The sequence below is a fragment of the Phyllostomus hastatus genome, unplaced genomic scaffold, assembly GCF_019186645.2.
Source record: "Phyllostomus hastatus isolate PE091 unplaced genomic scaffold, TTU_PhHast_1.1 phas_contig_148, whole genome shotgun sequence".
Taxonomy (NCBI): Eukaryota; Metazoa; Chordata; class Mammalia; order Chiroptera; family Phyllostomidae; genus Phyllostomus; species Phyllostomus hastatus.
This window is the reverse complement of record NW_025333607.1, coordinates 3,167,415-3,182,379: the sequence shown is the minus strand read 5'-3', so window position 1 is coordinate 3,182,379 and position 14,965 is coordinate 3,167,415. Positions and strand designations below refer to the sequence as shown.

At 41.4% G+C, this 14,965-nt stretch overlaps 1 protein-coding gene across 6 annotated transcripts in view; it reads right to left on the bottom strand.

The window, feature by feature from the left end:
- Window positions 1-14,965, bottom strand: part of LYST (lysosomal trafficking regulator) — a 163,201-nt gene that overhangs the window by 30,589 nt on the left and 117,647 nt on the right. For 5 of the 6 annotated variants that reach the window (XM_045817016.1, XM_045817008.1, XM_045817029.1 and 2 more), the window contains 8 exons: window positions 14,358-14,434; window positions 14,032-14,220; window positions 10,040-10,185; window positions 9,855-9,951; window positions 8,879-8,940; window positions 7,454-7,509; window positions 4,940-5,092; window positions 2,024-2,268 (listed from right to left, as the gene is read on the bottom strand). In XM_045817016.1, the coding sequence (XP_045672972.1) occupies window positions 2,024-2,268; window positions 4,940-5,092; window positions 7,454-7,509; window positions 8,879-8,940; window positions 9,855-9,951; window positions 10,040-10,185; window positions 14,032-14,220; window positions 14,358-14,434 (1,025 nt within the window). Of the gene's footprint in view, window positions 1-2,023; window positions 2,269-4,939; window positions 5,093-7,453; window positions 7,510-8,878; window positions 8,941-9,854; window positions 9,952-10,039; window positions 10,186-14,031; window positions 14,221-14,357; window positions 14,435-14,965 lie in introns of those variants that run through there. The other variant, XR_006783186.1, reaches the window with a different exon arrangement.

Sequence of the window (14,965 nt, the reverse complement as noted above, 5' to 3'; positions counted from 1 at the left end):
CAGCCACGTCCTACCAAGCCCCGGCTCCTGTCCCCATTTCCCAGACTCTATGCCCAGTTAGGCAGTGAGGCCTGAGGGCAGCTGGGACAGGAAAATGACCATGAGAAGTTACGTAGTTACGTAGAAACTGAAGAAACTACAGACACATCTTAAACTGGCCAAGCTGGGATCTGGAGTGTGAGCACTGAAATAAATGTTTTGCTGTCTGATTCACAGGTCACAGGTGATGCCATGGGTGGCACATGTGCACACGTCTGTGCTGCTGTGCGCATCACACTGGGGAGCCACCAGAGCTCGGGGAGGAGTCCTCACTTGTAAAAAAGGAGCGGATCCCCGAGGAAGGGCAGCTCCCAGGCTGAGGAGCCTCTGGTCTGGCACTGGGAGGGGACACTGCAGTTTCAATGTCTGGCAGTGTAACTTCAGCAACACCGAGATCTGCCCACCTTTCAGAAAGTCAAGCCAGGTCTGTTTAGCCAGATGTGGTTATATCTTATTTTTTTGTCATTATTTCCTAGGGATTTGCAATTAGTGATAGTAAATATAATAATTTTGCTTTTGAGACTTTTCTAATCTTAAAAACTCAGTTAAAAAGTTAAAACAGCTTTACAGAATAAACACAATTCACATCTCAAAATAGGAGAAACAGTGTTTAAGATGCCAGCATGCAATTTTTTCTAAAATGCATAAATATGTTTTTTAAAAAACACAAGTGATACTTATTGTTGTGGTTGAAAATCAGAAATTACTGATGAGAAAATAGAATAAACCAAAAAGCAGCCACACTGCCATTACCCACAGGTACAACATTTTGGTGCACACCCTTCCAGATGTTTTCCTGCTTACCCGTGTATGCACATTCACTTTTTAAAGAAGAACAGCTCTCCCTACCTATAATACACATTTCTATGGTGTAACTTGTAACTGCTGCAACATTGACCAGTTTACTGTGAAACTCGATGGGAGGCGTGTCCTGATGGCTCCATCTGTGGTTGCAGTGCCAGATGCCGTGCCTGGCTACAAACCGGACAGACAGACTTCCTGCTTCACGATACTGACTTCCGGTGGGAGCCTTTCTGGTAGAGCACATGGCCTTAACCTTTAGGACTCCCTAAGAAGAAGTCCTAGAAGTTCAATTGCTAAAACAGAGTGTGCACATTTGAACAGATCTTTGGTTGTATTATCAAATTGCTTTTCATAAAAATTGTATCCAATTATACCAGTAGTATATAATTTAAATGTCCATCAGCAGTGTATAAAAATGTCTAAAAGATAATGTGCCGTTTGCTTTTTTATAGATTGACAAATATATTAAACTAGGGAGGCTGTTCTAGATGTTTGTCTTTTTTTTTTCAGATATTTGCTTTAGAGACACAGCAGCCAAAGGTGACAATGGGCCCGACTCAAGTAAACCAGCTACAAAAGCCATCTTTGGTATCATCCTGGCACATCTGAAAATAAACTGGATATTAGATGATACCATGTTAATTTTCTTAGATATCACAATGGCAATGAAGTTATGTAAGAAAATATTCTAGCCTCGGCCAAGTGGCTCAGTTAGTTGGAAAGTCATCCCGTACACCAAAAGCTTGTGGGTTCGATCCTTGGTCAGGGCACACACCTAGGTTGCAGGTTCGATACCCGGTTGGGGCATGTACAGGAGGCAATCACCTGATGTTTCTCTTTCTCCCCCTGCTCCTCTCTAACTAAAATCAATAAATATATCCTCAAATGGGGATTAAAAAAATAAAAAAAAAGAAAATATTCTATCTTTTTCCTAGGAGCTATGTACTGAAGAACACAGGAATGACATAACAAGGTATCTGTCATTTGTCTTAAATAAAAAGAAAAAAATGATGTAAGTTTGGCAAACATCTTCGTAACTGCTGAGGTGGGGTGATGGACAAATGGCAGTTCATTCCATTTTCATTCATTTTGTGCATGACAGAAAATATTCATGATAAAGACTTTAACAAAATAAACCCAGCGTGTCGACAAAGCCAAAAGGGGATGAAGTTGTTCTTACCTGTAGACGGACGGATCACTGAGGTCCAGGGTCTCGCTAATGTAGTCGGCCAGTATGAAGGGGAACACCGGATACTGCATGAGGTCATTGAAGGATCGGCCGGCATGTTTGTTCAAGTGCGTCAAATACTCAAAATTAGTAATTTGCCCAGTATACCATAAATTTGTCAGGGCGGTGATGTTGCCATATTCCAGAAGGTTAGGGAGGTTATTGGTCAGTATACTGTGGTACACATCATCCCGAACCTACAAGGGCAGAGAACGAAAACAACCGGATTTAATTTTTAGGCTTAGTGACACTTTCTGCCAAAGAATCCATGATGCTGTAGGCATGGTCCTAATCTCGTCCTCCAAGGTCAGTAAGATGATCTCGTAGAGATCACCTTACCGGGGGACTAGTAGAGAACTGACACTCAAACACAGTCTTCCTCCAGAGTCTGGGCTCTTCACTGCTGCGCTGTGCTTCCGGAGAATCTGCTAATGGGAAACTAAGAGGAAGTTTGTGTAGACAAATCACTTACATATAGATGTTTAGGAAAAAATTTCAGTGAAGGAAAGAGCTGAGTCTTCCTCTAAGTAAAAGCAGTATGATGTGGTAGCAAGAGTGTGGTGTTCTGAAAGAGACAGGCCTGGCCTGTTCTCCTGCTTCAACCCTTTGTGTTGCAGCTACCACACCTGCAGAGCGGGTGTAACACTGTTTATTTCATGAGGATGAGATCAAATATCCTACACAAAGGGAATACTTGATTTTCACAACTGAGTGGAAAGACTCACAAAAGTGCTGTCACAGAAACATGGTATTCTGACCTCTAAAGCAACTACATGGTGATGATTAATAAATGGGAAAAAATCAGGCCTTTGCTAAAGTCAAGTTTGTGTGTATGCTTCAGGCTTAGGAAGAAGAGACGCAGATGTGGACACTTGGAGATGCTTCTAAACGTGAATGAGAAGGATAAGCTAAGGTTATGAAACAGGCAAGATCACAGAGCGTTTAAGAACCTAGCCTGGAGGGCTGTTCAGAAAAAAAGGTGAATTTAACTCTACTAAACTATATGCTTAAAAATGCCTCGGACTGTAAATTTTATGTTATGCATTTTTTTTACCACAATTAAAAAAACAGGTTCAAGGCAATAAAAAAAAACCAAACAAGCAAACCCCAAAACAAAATCAAAAGCAAAGCTTTAACGTGTAGTCTAAATCTGAAGGTTGTCCACATCCCCTGCTGAAGCGAAGGTAGATGGAAGGGAATTTAGGACAAACTGTGAACCAAACTCTGCAAGAAAAAGGAAGCATCCATTCATTCGACAACTGTTCACTGAGCACCTGCACGCCAGTGTGTTCCAGGTGCTGGTGCTGCAGCACTGGGCCAAACTGAGTCCTCACATTCTACTGGGGAGACAACGCTGTACGCTGTTACGCTGTTACGTCCTAGAAAGGAAAACAGAGCAGACTAAAGGAGCCGAGGAAGGCCTGGGGGCAGGAGTGAGAGACTGGTTGCTGTTTTATTCGAGTAGCCAGGGGAGGGCTGTCTGAGGAGGAGCCATTTGATCAGGGAACCTGACCAAAGTCAGGGAGTGGGTCCTGAGCATTCCTAGGAGGGAAACATCCCGGCAGCACTGAAGGGAGCAGTACTCGCACAGGCTCTGCTGTCAGAGTGCCTGCTCTGCTCAAGGAAAAGGCGGCAGAGCATGGATGGAGAAGAGAGACAGGGGTAGAACGGTAGAAAGTAAGGTCAGAGAATTAACAAGGCACCAGATTATTCAACACTTCGTGGTCTATGAAAGGGCTCTAGCTTTACCCGTGACACAGGGACTGATTAAAGGGCGTGGTCCGAGCTGTCTCGGGTGCTGTGTTGAGAGTGGTCTGAAAGAAGGGTGACTATGGAAGCAGGGAGGCCCGTTAGGGGGCTAATGGGACAGTCTCGGCAAGAGATAACGGGGGCTTGGACCAGGATGGCAGCGGTGGAAGCGGTCAGACTGGATGTAATTTGAAAACTTACTGATGGAGTGGGTGTGGGGGAGTGGATGTGGGGATGGGAGTAGAAGTCTGGGATAATTGCAAGGTTTTTGGCAAGCAGAAAGACTGCAGTTGCTATTTATTGAGATGAGGAAAGCTACAGAGATTTGGAGGGAAGATTCAAGGTTCAGATTTGTACATGTTAAATTTGAGATGCCTATTAGCCTTCCAAGTGGAGATGCGAAGTATGCAGCTGGACACTTGAGTGTGGTGCTCAAGAACACGCCCTGAGACACCCAGACGCGGCGTCTGCAGGCCAGACTTGAGAAAGCAGGCTGGGGAGGCACAAGGGGAAAGAAGACAGTGGTAACCCAGAAGCCCAGTGAGGAAGGTCTGTTTTAAGAAAGAGAGAAGAACTTGCTGTGTCAATGCTGCGGTCGGGTCCAGTAAGATGAGGACTGTGGAGCACATGGAGGTCCCTGGGGACCCGAGCTGAGGGCTCAGTGGAGCAGTGAGAAGAAAATGTGCCTGGAGCAACTCCACAGAGGACCGAGGAGGGCCTGGAGGGGCAAGCACACAGCTTTGTCCGAGAGGCTCTCCGGAAAGAAGGGCACAGCTGAAGGGATGTGGGTGACAAGACAAGGTCTGTCAAAAGCAGAATCTACCACCAAGTTTAAACTACTCCTTTCGGGTTAGTCATTCATTCATTCATTCATTCATTCATTCACTTTTTACAGATGCAGGCTCTTTGGGGAATCACAATTTAAGTTTTGGAGGACAAAAGTAATCCTAATATAACCAAGGGTTTACTTGAATTAGGACTGAGAAATAAGGCAATTTTTATTTGACTTCAAAAACAGTGAGTGCAAGTTTGGATCAGGTAAACCTTCACTTGAGCTGTTTGAGTCGAGTTGCCCTGGTGCCGGGAGCTTCGGGAAGCGCAGGTCACGAGCCTGGTTACCTTGGTGTTATCGAAGGCTAACAGCAGGGTTCTGCCGTTGGTCAGGAAGATTTCCACTGCATTGTCTCTCAGCTGCCACCAGCGCTTGTGAACTTCTTTGATTTCTTCGTATGTCCAGGAGAATGATGCTGGTTCCAATTCTCCCTGAGGGCTCTGGGTCAGAGGAAGTAGATGAAAGTATTTGCTTTACATGAAATACTAATAATCATTTCAATTTTAGATTTTTAAAAAAAATATCAAAATGCAACAGAAAGTCTTCCTTTTGTGGTAAAATGGCAGGTGAGATTCTCTGAAAATCTTGCCACTACTACCCACTTCAAAATGCTAAATAAAATTTAGGAGTGTTTTTTAATTAATAGACTTTACTTTTATTTTGTAATAGGGCAGTTCATTTTGTAATAGGGCAGTCTATTTTTCAGGGCAGTTTTAAGTTTAAGAAAATTGAGCGGGGGGCAAGAGTTCCCACATGTCTCCCCTCCCCATGCAGTCCCCCTGTTGCTGACATCTCGCACTGGTGTGCTGCAAGTTACAAATAACAGGCTAACGGTGATGCCTGACTCCTGACTAAGGCCCACAGTTTACATTAGGTAGGGCTCAGTCTTGGTGCATACATTCTGTGGGTCCTGACAAATGTACAATGACATGCACCCACCAGGACGGTGTCACAGAATAGTCTTCCTGCCCTAGGGACCCTCTGGGGTCCACCCGTTGGTTCACCACCCCCCAGCTCCCTGCGACGCTGACCCTTTCACTGTCTCCAGTTTCCCTTTTCCAGGTCACAGAGTTGGAATCATACAGTACGTAGCCTGTTCAGACTGATTTCTTCTACTAAGAAAATATTCTTTTTCATGTGTACATGAGTTTGCAAGAAAAGTAAGAAAAATGAGGTCTCCGGGAGTCACAACAAAACAGGAATTTGAAACCAGCAGTAAGGAGGAAGTGACACTGTGACCTGCTCTGTGTGTGTTTTACTATTATACTGGGTCCCAACTGATAAAGAACACTCTGACAGTGACCAGAGGGGAGGGGGATGATGGGGGAAAGAAGGGGAAGGGTCAAGTCAAGGAACATGTGTAAAGGACCCAAAGACAAGGACAATGGGGAGGAGAGAGGACTGAATGGGGAAGAGGTGGGGTGGGCAGGGCAAGGGAGAGCAATGGGGGGAATATGGGGCCAACTCTAATGAACAACAATAAAAAAAGTCAAGTCAGGAAAATATATCACACATACAATAAAATATCTTAATGCAAATGTAATTTCTCTATACTTAAAACCAAACTCTTCCTGTTTAGCTCCAACATCCAACATACGGTCAATTCAACAGACATTCACTGAGCCCCTGCAGAGGCGGTCCTCGAGGGCTGTGCAGGAGATACACCCGTGTAAGGGGAAGGGGACACGGACATTCACTGAGCCCCTGCAGAGGCGGTCCTCGAGGGCTGTGCAGGAGATACACCGTGTAAGGGAAAGGGGGCACAGACATTCGGGCACATGTCTGCGATACCAGACAGCAAGTGTCACGTAAATAAGGACACACGCTACACAAGTACAGAGGAAGGAAGAGCCTTCAATCTATTAAAAGACAAGGGTATTTTTAGGACAGGTTTAAAGAAGGAAAAGTTATCTTTGGACCCAGAAAAATGTTGGTCATGTAGCAACTATTAAATTCCTTGGCTGTTAAAAAGACACTTCTGGAAAAACAACGTAACCATACTTTTACTGCTATAAATGCTGTGGTAATTGCTATTAAATCATGAAAGAATGCCTACTCATTTTGGGGGGCTATATTAAATATTCTTATACATTTTTACATTAGTTGTTTTACAACTAAATTTTATATTCTCACTCATTAATTCCTTTGAATCAAGTATGTATTCACCATTAAACCATACATAACCTTATTTAGTATATCCTTAGGAATTTCTAGCTTTAGAACTTTTCAGAAACAAAAAGCCTTATTTCTCCTATGACAAAGATTTCAAAACAATACTTTAATGAAATACATGCTAATTCAAATGAATAAAAATCTTTACAATAAAAAATGTATATTGAATCTTTTTGTTATTTTCTGAGTATCAGTATTTCCAGAAGAATGAAAATTATGATTACCAACCTACGTGACTACAGGGATAACTTATGTTATTCAATTATGTAATGCTTCCCTAACTTTTTGAAGGCAAGAGTACTGGGTAGTGAGCTGGGAGTGGCGGAAGGAGTCACTTGTCTCTACTGAGGAGAGTGATGGGGAACAGTGGGCAGCACTGAAACGACAGGAGTGGCTGAGAACTCAATTCGAAAACTGACGGCTGAGACTCAGGCCATGCCCCAGTAGCAATGGCATGGTCTTCTTGTTAGAACGATCTTTTAAAAGAATGTTTGAAATTCAGATAAATGTATACATTAAGTCACAATAAATGAGCTCTAAAAGTTCTGCCTCCTTTGTGGTAATACTGAATTTACACATCTTGGGAATTTGTGTGAATTTAATTGGTGCAGACTTAAGCTTCTACTCACCGAACTGTCAACTGTATCAGAAGCATTATCTTCCACAAAATACATTCCACATTTACCTGCAGAATATAGTTGTATGTGAGTTAAAAATGTACACACTATTACCTGATACGGTTACAAGCATGCCCTTTGTAGTCAGTGGCCTGAATTCAAATGCCATCTCCCCAGAAACAGTTCCTGACACTCAAGACCTATTTTTGAATCATCCGTGAGATCTCAGGCAAGCTGCTCAACCTCCGTGTCTTAGTTTCCTTACAAAAAGAAGGGGGAGGACAGGACTCTATTTCACAGGGTTACTGTGGGAATTAGGCTATATGCAAAATGCTTATTAATAGAGCTTGGCACTCGGTGCTAAAAAAGGTTGGCTATTTATTATCACCAGTATTCTTACATTGCCAGCATATTATCTTGCTTTATTTCATCACACATTAACTGAAGTCAAGTTGTAAACCAAATTTCCTAGCAAAAGAGGAATTCTTAATTAGTTTGCTGACTTAAACACTCAGTAAGGCAGAAATGGCTTAAAAGATCATCTGCCAATTTTTCCTGCTTCACAGGCAGTTGATAAGACATGTCCCTATGTCATGTATCTCAATGGTAGGAACTGCCTGGGCCCTGCACCGCGGGCTGGTCACCTTTGAGCACTGGCCTGGCTGGCCCAGAGGGGCTGCTGTCCCAGCAAACTCGGAGTTGTGCCTATTGGGCCTTGGGGGCAGTGAGGCTCCCATTTGAGGGCTCATCAAAAGGCTTACGGTTGGGATCCACCCCAGAGTTTCAGATTCAGTTGGTCAGGACTGGGGCCTGAGAAAGTGCATTTCTAAGAAATCCCATGTGATGCTGCTGCTGTTCCTGATTTGGGGACCACACGTTGAAGTCAACCAGCCTACAGCACACAGGCTGGCTCTTTAAGGGAACAGAGACCAACTGGTACTACTTCATTCCTTCATATCTTGAGGAAAACACTTCTCACCTCATGCGACTACATAGGTCTCCATGCATTAACAAGCTTGGTCTTTCTCTCAGAAGTACAATAGAGACTACAAATTATACATCTCAAGGTACATATAGGGCACAGGTATATCTGTTAACACAGTAGGCATATACTTCTACTATTAATAATAATTCTTCACTCTAAAATAAAAATTGATATATAATAAAAGGAATGACTAAATATAAAATGTATACTCATAAAGAAAGTCAACTTTATAAAAATTAAAATGCTAGTCATATGCTTTGCAGGGACAAGACTGTCACTTCTTCACATTCATGAGTCAATGCATTACGTATAACATTGTGGCAGAATGACCTATGTGGTGTTAGAGAAAGTGCATCTCATCGAATGCCAGTGTGTCAGAACGATGCTCCAAATCACCCAGAACACAGTAAGATGGGGTAAACACGTGTAAAACTCTTCGGAGTGTGACCTACCTAATAACAGTTCACCAGCTGTCTCTCTAGACGGTGCAACGCTGATACATCTTCGATTCACCCTGTCAAAACATGTTTAAAATTACTATGATCAAATGTTTTGAGCAATTTTAGAAAGTATAAGCTTTATTGTATCTAGTGAAAGATTTCAGCAAAGCAGATGAGTTTGAAGCACACCACATCTTGTCAAAACCCACATAAAAATATTATCTCATTCTTTAACATTTCCAGTAAGGGAAAAAATGACTAAAACTTTCAGAAAAAGCTAATAATCCTTATACCCTGTAGGCAGAATACAGGATTTAGTTACTGAGAAAGAAACTTCAATATTTTATATTTTCCAGTAAATAAGCAAACACTGGATCATGCCTCTGATACTTCAAGCACATAAAAGAAGACCAGTTTCTAGGAATAGGGGATTCAGAGTCAGAAAAGTTCCTCTATTCTTCAGTCAAGTCGCTTATATTCTTTGAGTCTCAGTTTTTCATCTGTAAAATGGGCAAGGTAATAACCAACCCGTTTACTACTCAGCAATTCTATGACACGTTGGGTGTTACCCTCTTCCTCCTGCAACAACAGATGAGGAAGCTGACGCAGAGAGGTAAGTGACTTGCCCAAGATCAGAAAGCTAGTGAGAGCAGGCCCAGGACCTGGTCCTTTCAGCTCTGCCCTGACTACTGTGGGTGCCGCTAGCAGCGCAGTCTGCACACCACAGCTCACCGCTCATTGCAGAAACACGCGTGCAAATGCGGGCCGGAGCATGCGACCGAAGTCCAAGGGCTCCTTCCTATCAACAGTGCCTTCTCCTTTTGGACTCGGACCATTGAACCATGCCTTCTCTTGAGCCATGTTTAGGACCTTTCCTAAAACCACACTGCATTGTCTAAAATTAATAGTACGTAAGTATTACAACAGACTGCAAAAATCTTTTAACTCCTTCAACAAAAAACAAAGCATCTTACTGGTTCAAAGTTACCTTATAGACTCACTTGCAGCTTTGTCTTTTACAGTGGAAGAGAAAGAAGAATGAGTTTTGTCTTCAAAGAGGTAAGAGAGTGGTGGTTTGACCACATCTGTTGAGGAAAAGAGCACATATTATCTTTACCTAATGACCATAGTTATCTGTTCTGTTAATATGTTGAGTCGAAAAGCCACTATTACCTTCGGATTTCTGTCTATCCCTGAGGAGATACTTGTTGGGAATAGTTAAGTAACATCTCTGTAAGCGCCTCCTCTCTCGATTTGGCCCTTCTGTTGGATCCAGCTGCCAGGAAGTTGGATAGTAGATGGGGTCATACCAGACTGCTCTGGAAGTCAGAAGAAAAGAATGTTTTAACTGTCAATCTGATGTACCTGTAAGCTTTAAAAAAATCATGATATAAATTGAATAAATCAGAACTTATCTATTCAGTTAAAAAAGGAAAAAATCCAACTATTTATATAATTAGACTAGGGAATACAGATACATAGTACAAAAGAATAACATAAAAAATTAGGACTTCCAGCCAAGATGGAGCCATAGGTAGATATGCTTTGCTTCCTTGCATAGCCAAAAGAAGGGAAACAACCAATTTAAAAACAAAAAGCCACCAGAACTGCCAGATAACGGAACTGTATAGAAGTCCGACAACCAAGGAGTTAAAGAAGAAATATTCATTCAGACTGGTAGGAGGGGCGGAGACAGGCAGGCTGGGTGGAGAGGATGAACGGCAAGGTAGTGAACTGGTGGCAGCTGGAGGACCAGGCAGTCGAGGAGGCAGCTGGTGGAGCAGTCAGTCCCACATTTGCATGCAGATAAACTGGGAGGAACAACTGAGGACTGAGACAGACTGCCCAACCCAGGGCTCCAGCGCAGGGAAATAAAGCCTCAGAACCTCTGACTGAAAAAACATGTGGGGGTTGTGGTGGCGGGAGTTACTCCCAGCCCCAGAGGAGAGTTCATTAGAGAAACCCACAAGGTCCTAGAATGTACACAAACCTGCCCACATGGGAATCAGCACACGAAGGGCCCAATTTGCTTGTGGGTAGTGGGGGAAGTGACTGAAAGCCAGAGGAGAGCTGAGCAAGGAGCATTGTTCCCTCTCAGACCCCTCCCCCACATACAGTGTCACAACGCAGCAATGTGGGTTGCCCCACACTAGTGAATACCTAAGGCTCCACCCCTTACATGTAACAGGTGTGCTAAGACAAAAAAAATATGGCCCAAATAAAAGAATACATCAAAGTTCCAGGAAAAATAGAACTAAGCGATGAAGAGATAGCCAACCTATGAGACGCACTATTCAAAAACTGGTAATCAGGATGCTCACAGAAATGGCTGAATATGGTTGCAAAATAGAGAAAGAAGTGGCTATAAAAAATGAAATAAAGGAAAATGTATAGGGAACCAACAGTGACAGGAAGGAAACCAGGACTCAAATCAATGGTTTGGACCAGAAGGAAGAAATAAACGTTCAACCAGAAGAGAATGAAGAAACAAGAATTCAAAAAAAATGAGGACTTAGGAACCTCAGGGAGACAATTTTAAACATTCCAATATCTGAATCATAGGGGTGTCAGAAGGAGGACAGGAAGACCAAGAAACTGAAAATTTATTTGAAAAAATAACAAAAGAGAACTTCCCCAATCTGGTAAAGGAAAAAGACTTCCGGAAGACGTCCAGGAAGCTCAGAGTCCCAAAGAAGTTGGACTCAAGGAAGCACACACCAAGGCACATCATAATTACATTATCCAAGATTAAAGATAAGGAGAGAATCTTAAAAGCAGCAAGAGAAAAGGAGAGAGTTACCTACAAAGGAGTGCCCAAAAGACTATCAGTTGATTTTTCAAAAGAAAGCTTGCAGGCAAGAAGGGGCTGGAAAGAAGTATTTGAAGTCACGAAAGGCAAGGACCTACATCCAAGATGACTCTATCCAGCAAAGCTATCATTTAGAATGGAAGGGCAGATAAAGTGCTCCCCAGATAATGTCAAATTAAAGGAGTTCATCATCACCAGTCCCTTATTATATAGAATGTTAAAGGGACTTATCTAAGCAAAAGAAGGAGATTAAAACTATGAACAGGAAAATGTCAATAAACTCACAAGTATCAACAACTGAACCTAAAATTGAAAAACAAAAACAAACTAAACAAACTAGAACAGGAACAGAATCACAGAAGTGGAGATCACATGGAGTGTTATCAGTGGGGAGGGGAGGGGAGAACATGAGGGGAAAGGTTCAGGGAATAAGAAGCATAAACAGTAGGTACAAAATAGACAGGGGGAGGTTAAGAATAGTATGGGAAATGGAGAAACCAAAGAACTTATATGTACAACCCATGGACATGAACTAAGGTGCAGGAATGATGGTGGGAGGGGGGTACAGGGCAGAGGGGAATAAAGGGGAGAAAAAAATGGGACAACAGTAATAGCATAATCAATAAAATATATTAAAATTTAAAACAATTATACATTTTAAAAAACCAAAAAAAGAAATAAAAAATAATTTAAATCAATAAATAATTTTCAGACAGAGAAAGAGTGTATTCATGTCTTTTGCTCATTCAAACCTTTGGGATCTTAATATTTACTTTCAAATCTTTATGAACTTTAAAATGAAAAAATATTAACTGATATATTTGCTGAGAATAAATTTGCATGTTTTGTTATTCTTGTTATAGTTGTTAATTACACTGAAAACAAAGTCAAACCCACTCATCTTTTCTTTGTAGTTTCTATTGTGTCCAATCTTAAAAGGTTATCCCCCCATCAAAGAGTTGATAAATATCCTACTCTCCTTTATAAATTTTCTTCTACTTTAAAATTCCTCCATTCACCTGGAATTTGCTTTAGATTATAACATGTAGTGTTTTTTAGCACCCCACGGATATACTAATCACTTATCCTATGGTCAACAGACACATGAAAAGATGCTCAACATCACTAATCATTAGGGAATGCAAATGAAAATAACAATGAGATATTGTTATTTCACCTCACACCTGTCAGAATGGCTGTCATCAATAAATCAACAAACAACAAGTGCTGGCGAGGAAGAGAAGAAAAGGGAACCCTTTTGTACTGTTGGTGGGATTATAAATTGGTGCAGCCCCCGTGGAAAATAGTATGGTGGTATCTCAAAAAATTAAAAATAGAACTACCTTCTGACCCAGCAATTCAGCAATTCTGGGTATTTACCTGAAGAAATTCAATGCCCCTATATTCATCGCAGCGTTATATACAATAGCCACTTACGTGCCCATCAATAGATGAATGAATAAATATGTGGTGCATATATACAATAGAGTATTACTCAGTTGTAAAAAAAAATCTTGTCATTTATAACAGTAAGGATGAACCTAGAGGGTATTATGTAAGTGAAATAAGTCAGACAGAGAGACAAATACTGTATAATTTCACTTATATGGGGAATCTAAAAAACAAGACAGAAAGAAGCTCATAAAGAGAACAAACTGATAGTTGCCAGATGAGAGGGGCCCTGCAGGGAATGACCCAGAAAGGTGGAAGGGATTACGAAGCACAAACTGGCAGTTGTAAATTAGTCCCAGGGATGTGAAGTACGGCACAGGGAATGGGGTCAATGATATTGTCCTAACATGTATGGTGCCGGGTGGGTGCCAGACTGATGAAGGTGATTACTGCATGAGTTCTACACATGTCTAATCACTCCGTTCTACACATGAAACTAATAGCATACTGTATGTCAACCATAACTGAAAAATAAACTTAAAAATAATCTAATCAGTTACCCAAATTTAGAGAATACTACTTTAATTTTTCTCTTCATTATTTTTGAAGGATCTTCTAAGTATTATTAAGGACTTAGCTAGAAAAATATCTGCCTCCCAACCGTGCTGTTTCAGTGATTTCTCAATTCTTTTGCAAAGATCGTATTTTAAAATTAAAAGAAATATATACATTGTATTTGCTGGAAGAGCTAAGGCCTCTCTGTATTTTTATCCTCCCCAAGAGTTAAAAAAAAGAAACTCATAAGATTATTCTTCAAGATGAAATAAATCACAAATGATTAAAAAAATTTAAACTAATGGAATCATGTTACGGCTCTGGCCTGTGGAACAAAACTAGTCGTTAACACAGACATGCAAAACACGCATGCAAGGCCACCTGGACACCCCACACTCTGTGGTCTCACCTGTCGTGTGTCAGCTGCTGACTGAGCTCCTGCCAGTGCCGGCTGGCACTCAGACCGACTTTGTACATCCCTCTGATGTGCTGGATCACCTTCTTCCTCTCGATTCCCTGGGAGAAAGACACTGCCTGGGTGATATCTGCAGCTATTTTAGAGATATCCTTTGACTTTGAATCGAGACGCTGAAAGAGACTAAACAAGATTGTCCATAAGTTAGGCATGTGTGGAACACAAAATGTGCATAAAAACATGACCCGTACAAACTAAAAGTATATGTGAAACCTAATGGCGTCCTAAGAGACATGGCTTTACAGTTCATATAATCCTACCTTTGTTGGTTGTTATTAACTGTGTTGTGCCAGGTGGCTTTAGTCACACCTTCTTCAGTTTCATATTTCTTTTGTTCCTAAAAGATATAAATAATAATGTAATATATGAAACTTATTATTTATCATTTAACATTGGCAGAGCCTGATAAACTAATTGTAAAACCAAGTTAACAAAGGAAAAAATATTACCCCAGAAGACCAGAATATTAAAACACATCAACCACTTAAATAATGCTATCATTCCCCTTTGTTTCCATATAATTGGGGTCACAGAACTTAGGATAGAACCATTAACCAGCGTTGCCAAACCTGGTGGGCTTGCATAGGTGCCTGCTCCCTCATTTTGCTCTTTCATGAAAGAACCCATACCTCAAGGCTGGTTTTTCCACTTGCTTGTAACTGTAAAAATCTTTCCCTCACTGAAAGCTACTGATAACAGATAAGGATGACCACAGAGGATAAAACATTCCTTGAATAAGTCTGTTTGCTCTCTCAAGGTAAAAAAGCAATAGGCAGAAAAAAGTATTTCAAGTTCATCATCAACGATACTCTGCAATAAAAAACAAGCCTTCAAACATTTTTGTATTATAGTCAATGGGATCTTCTAA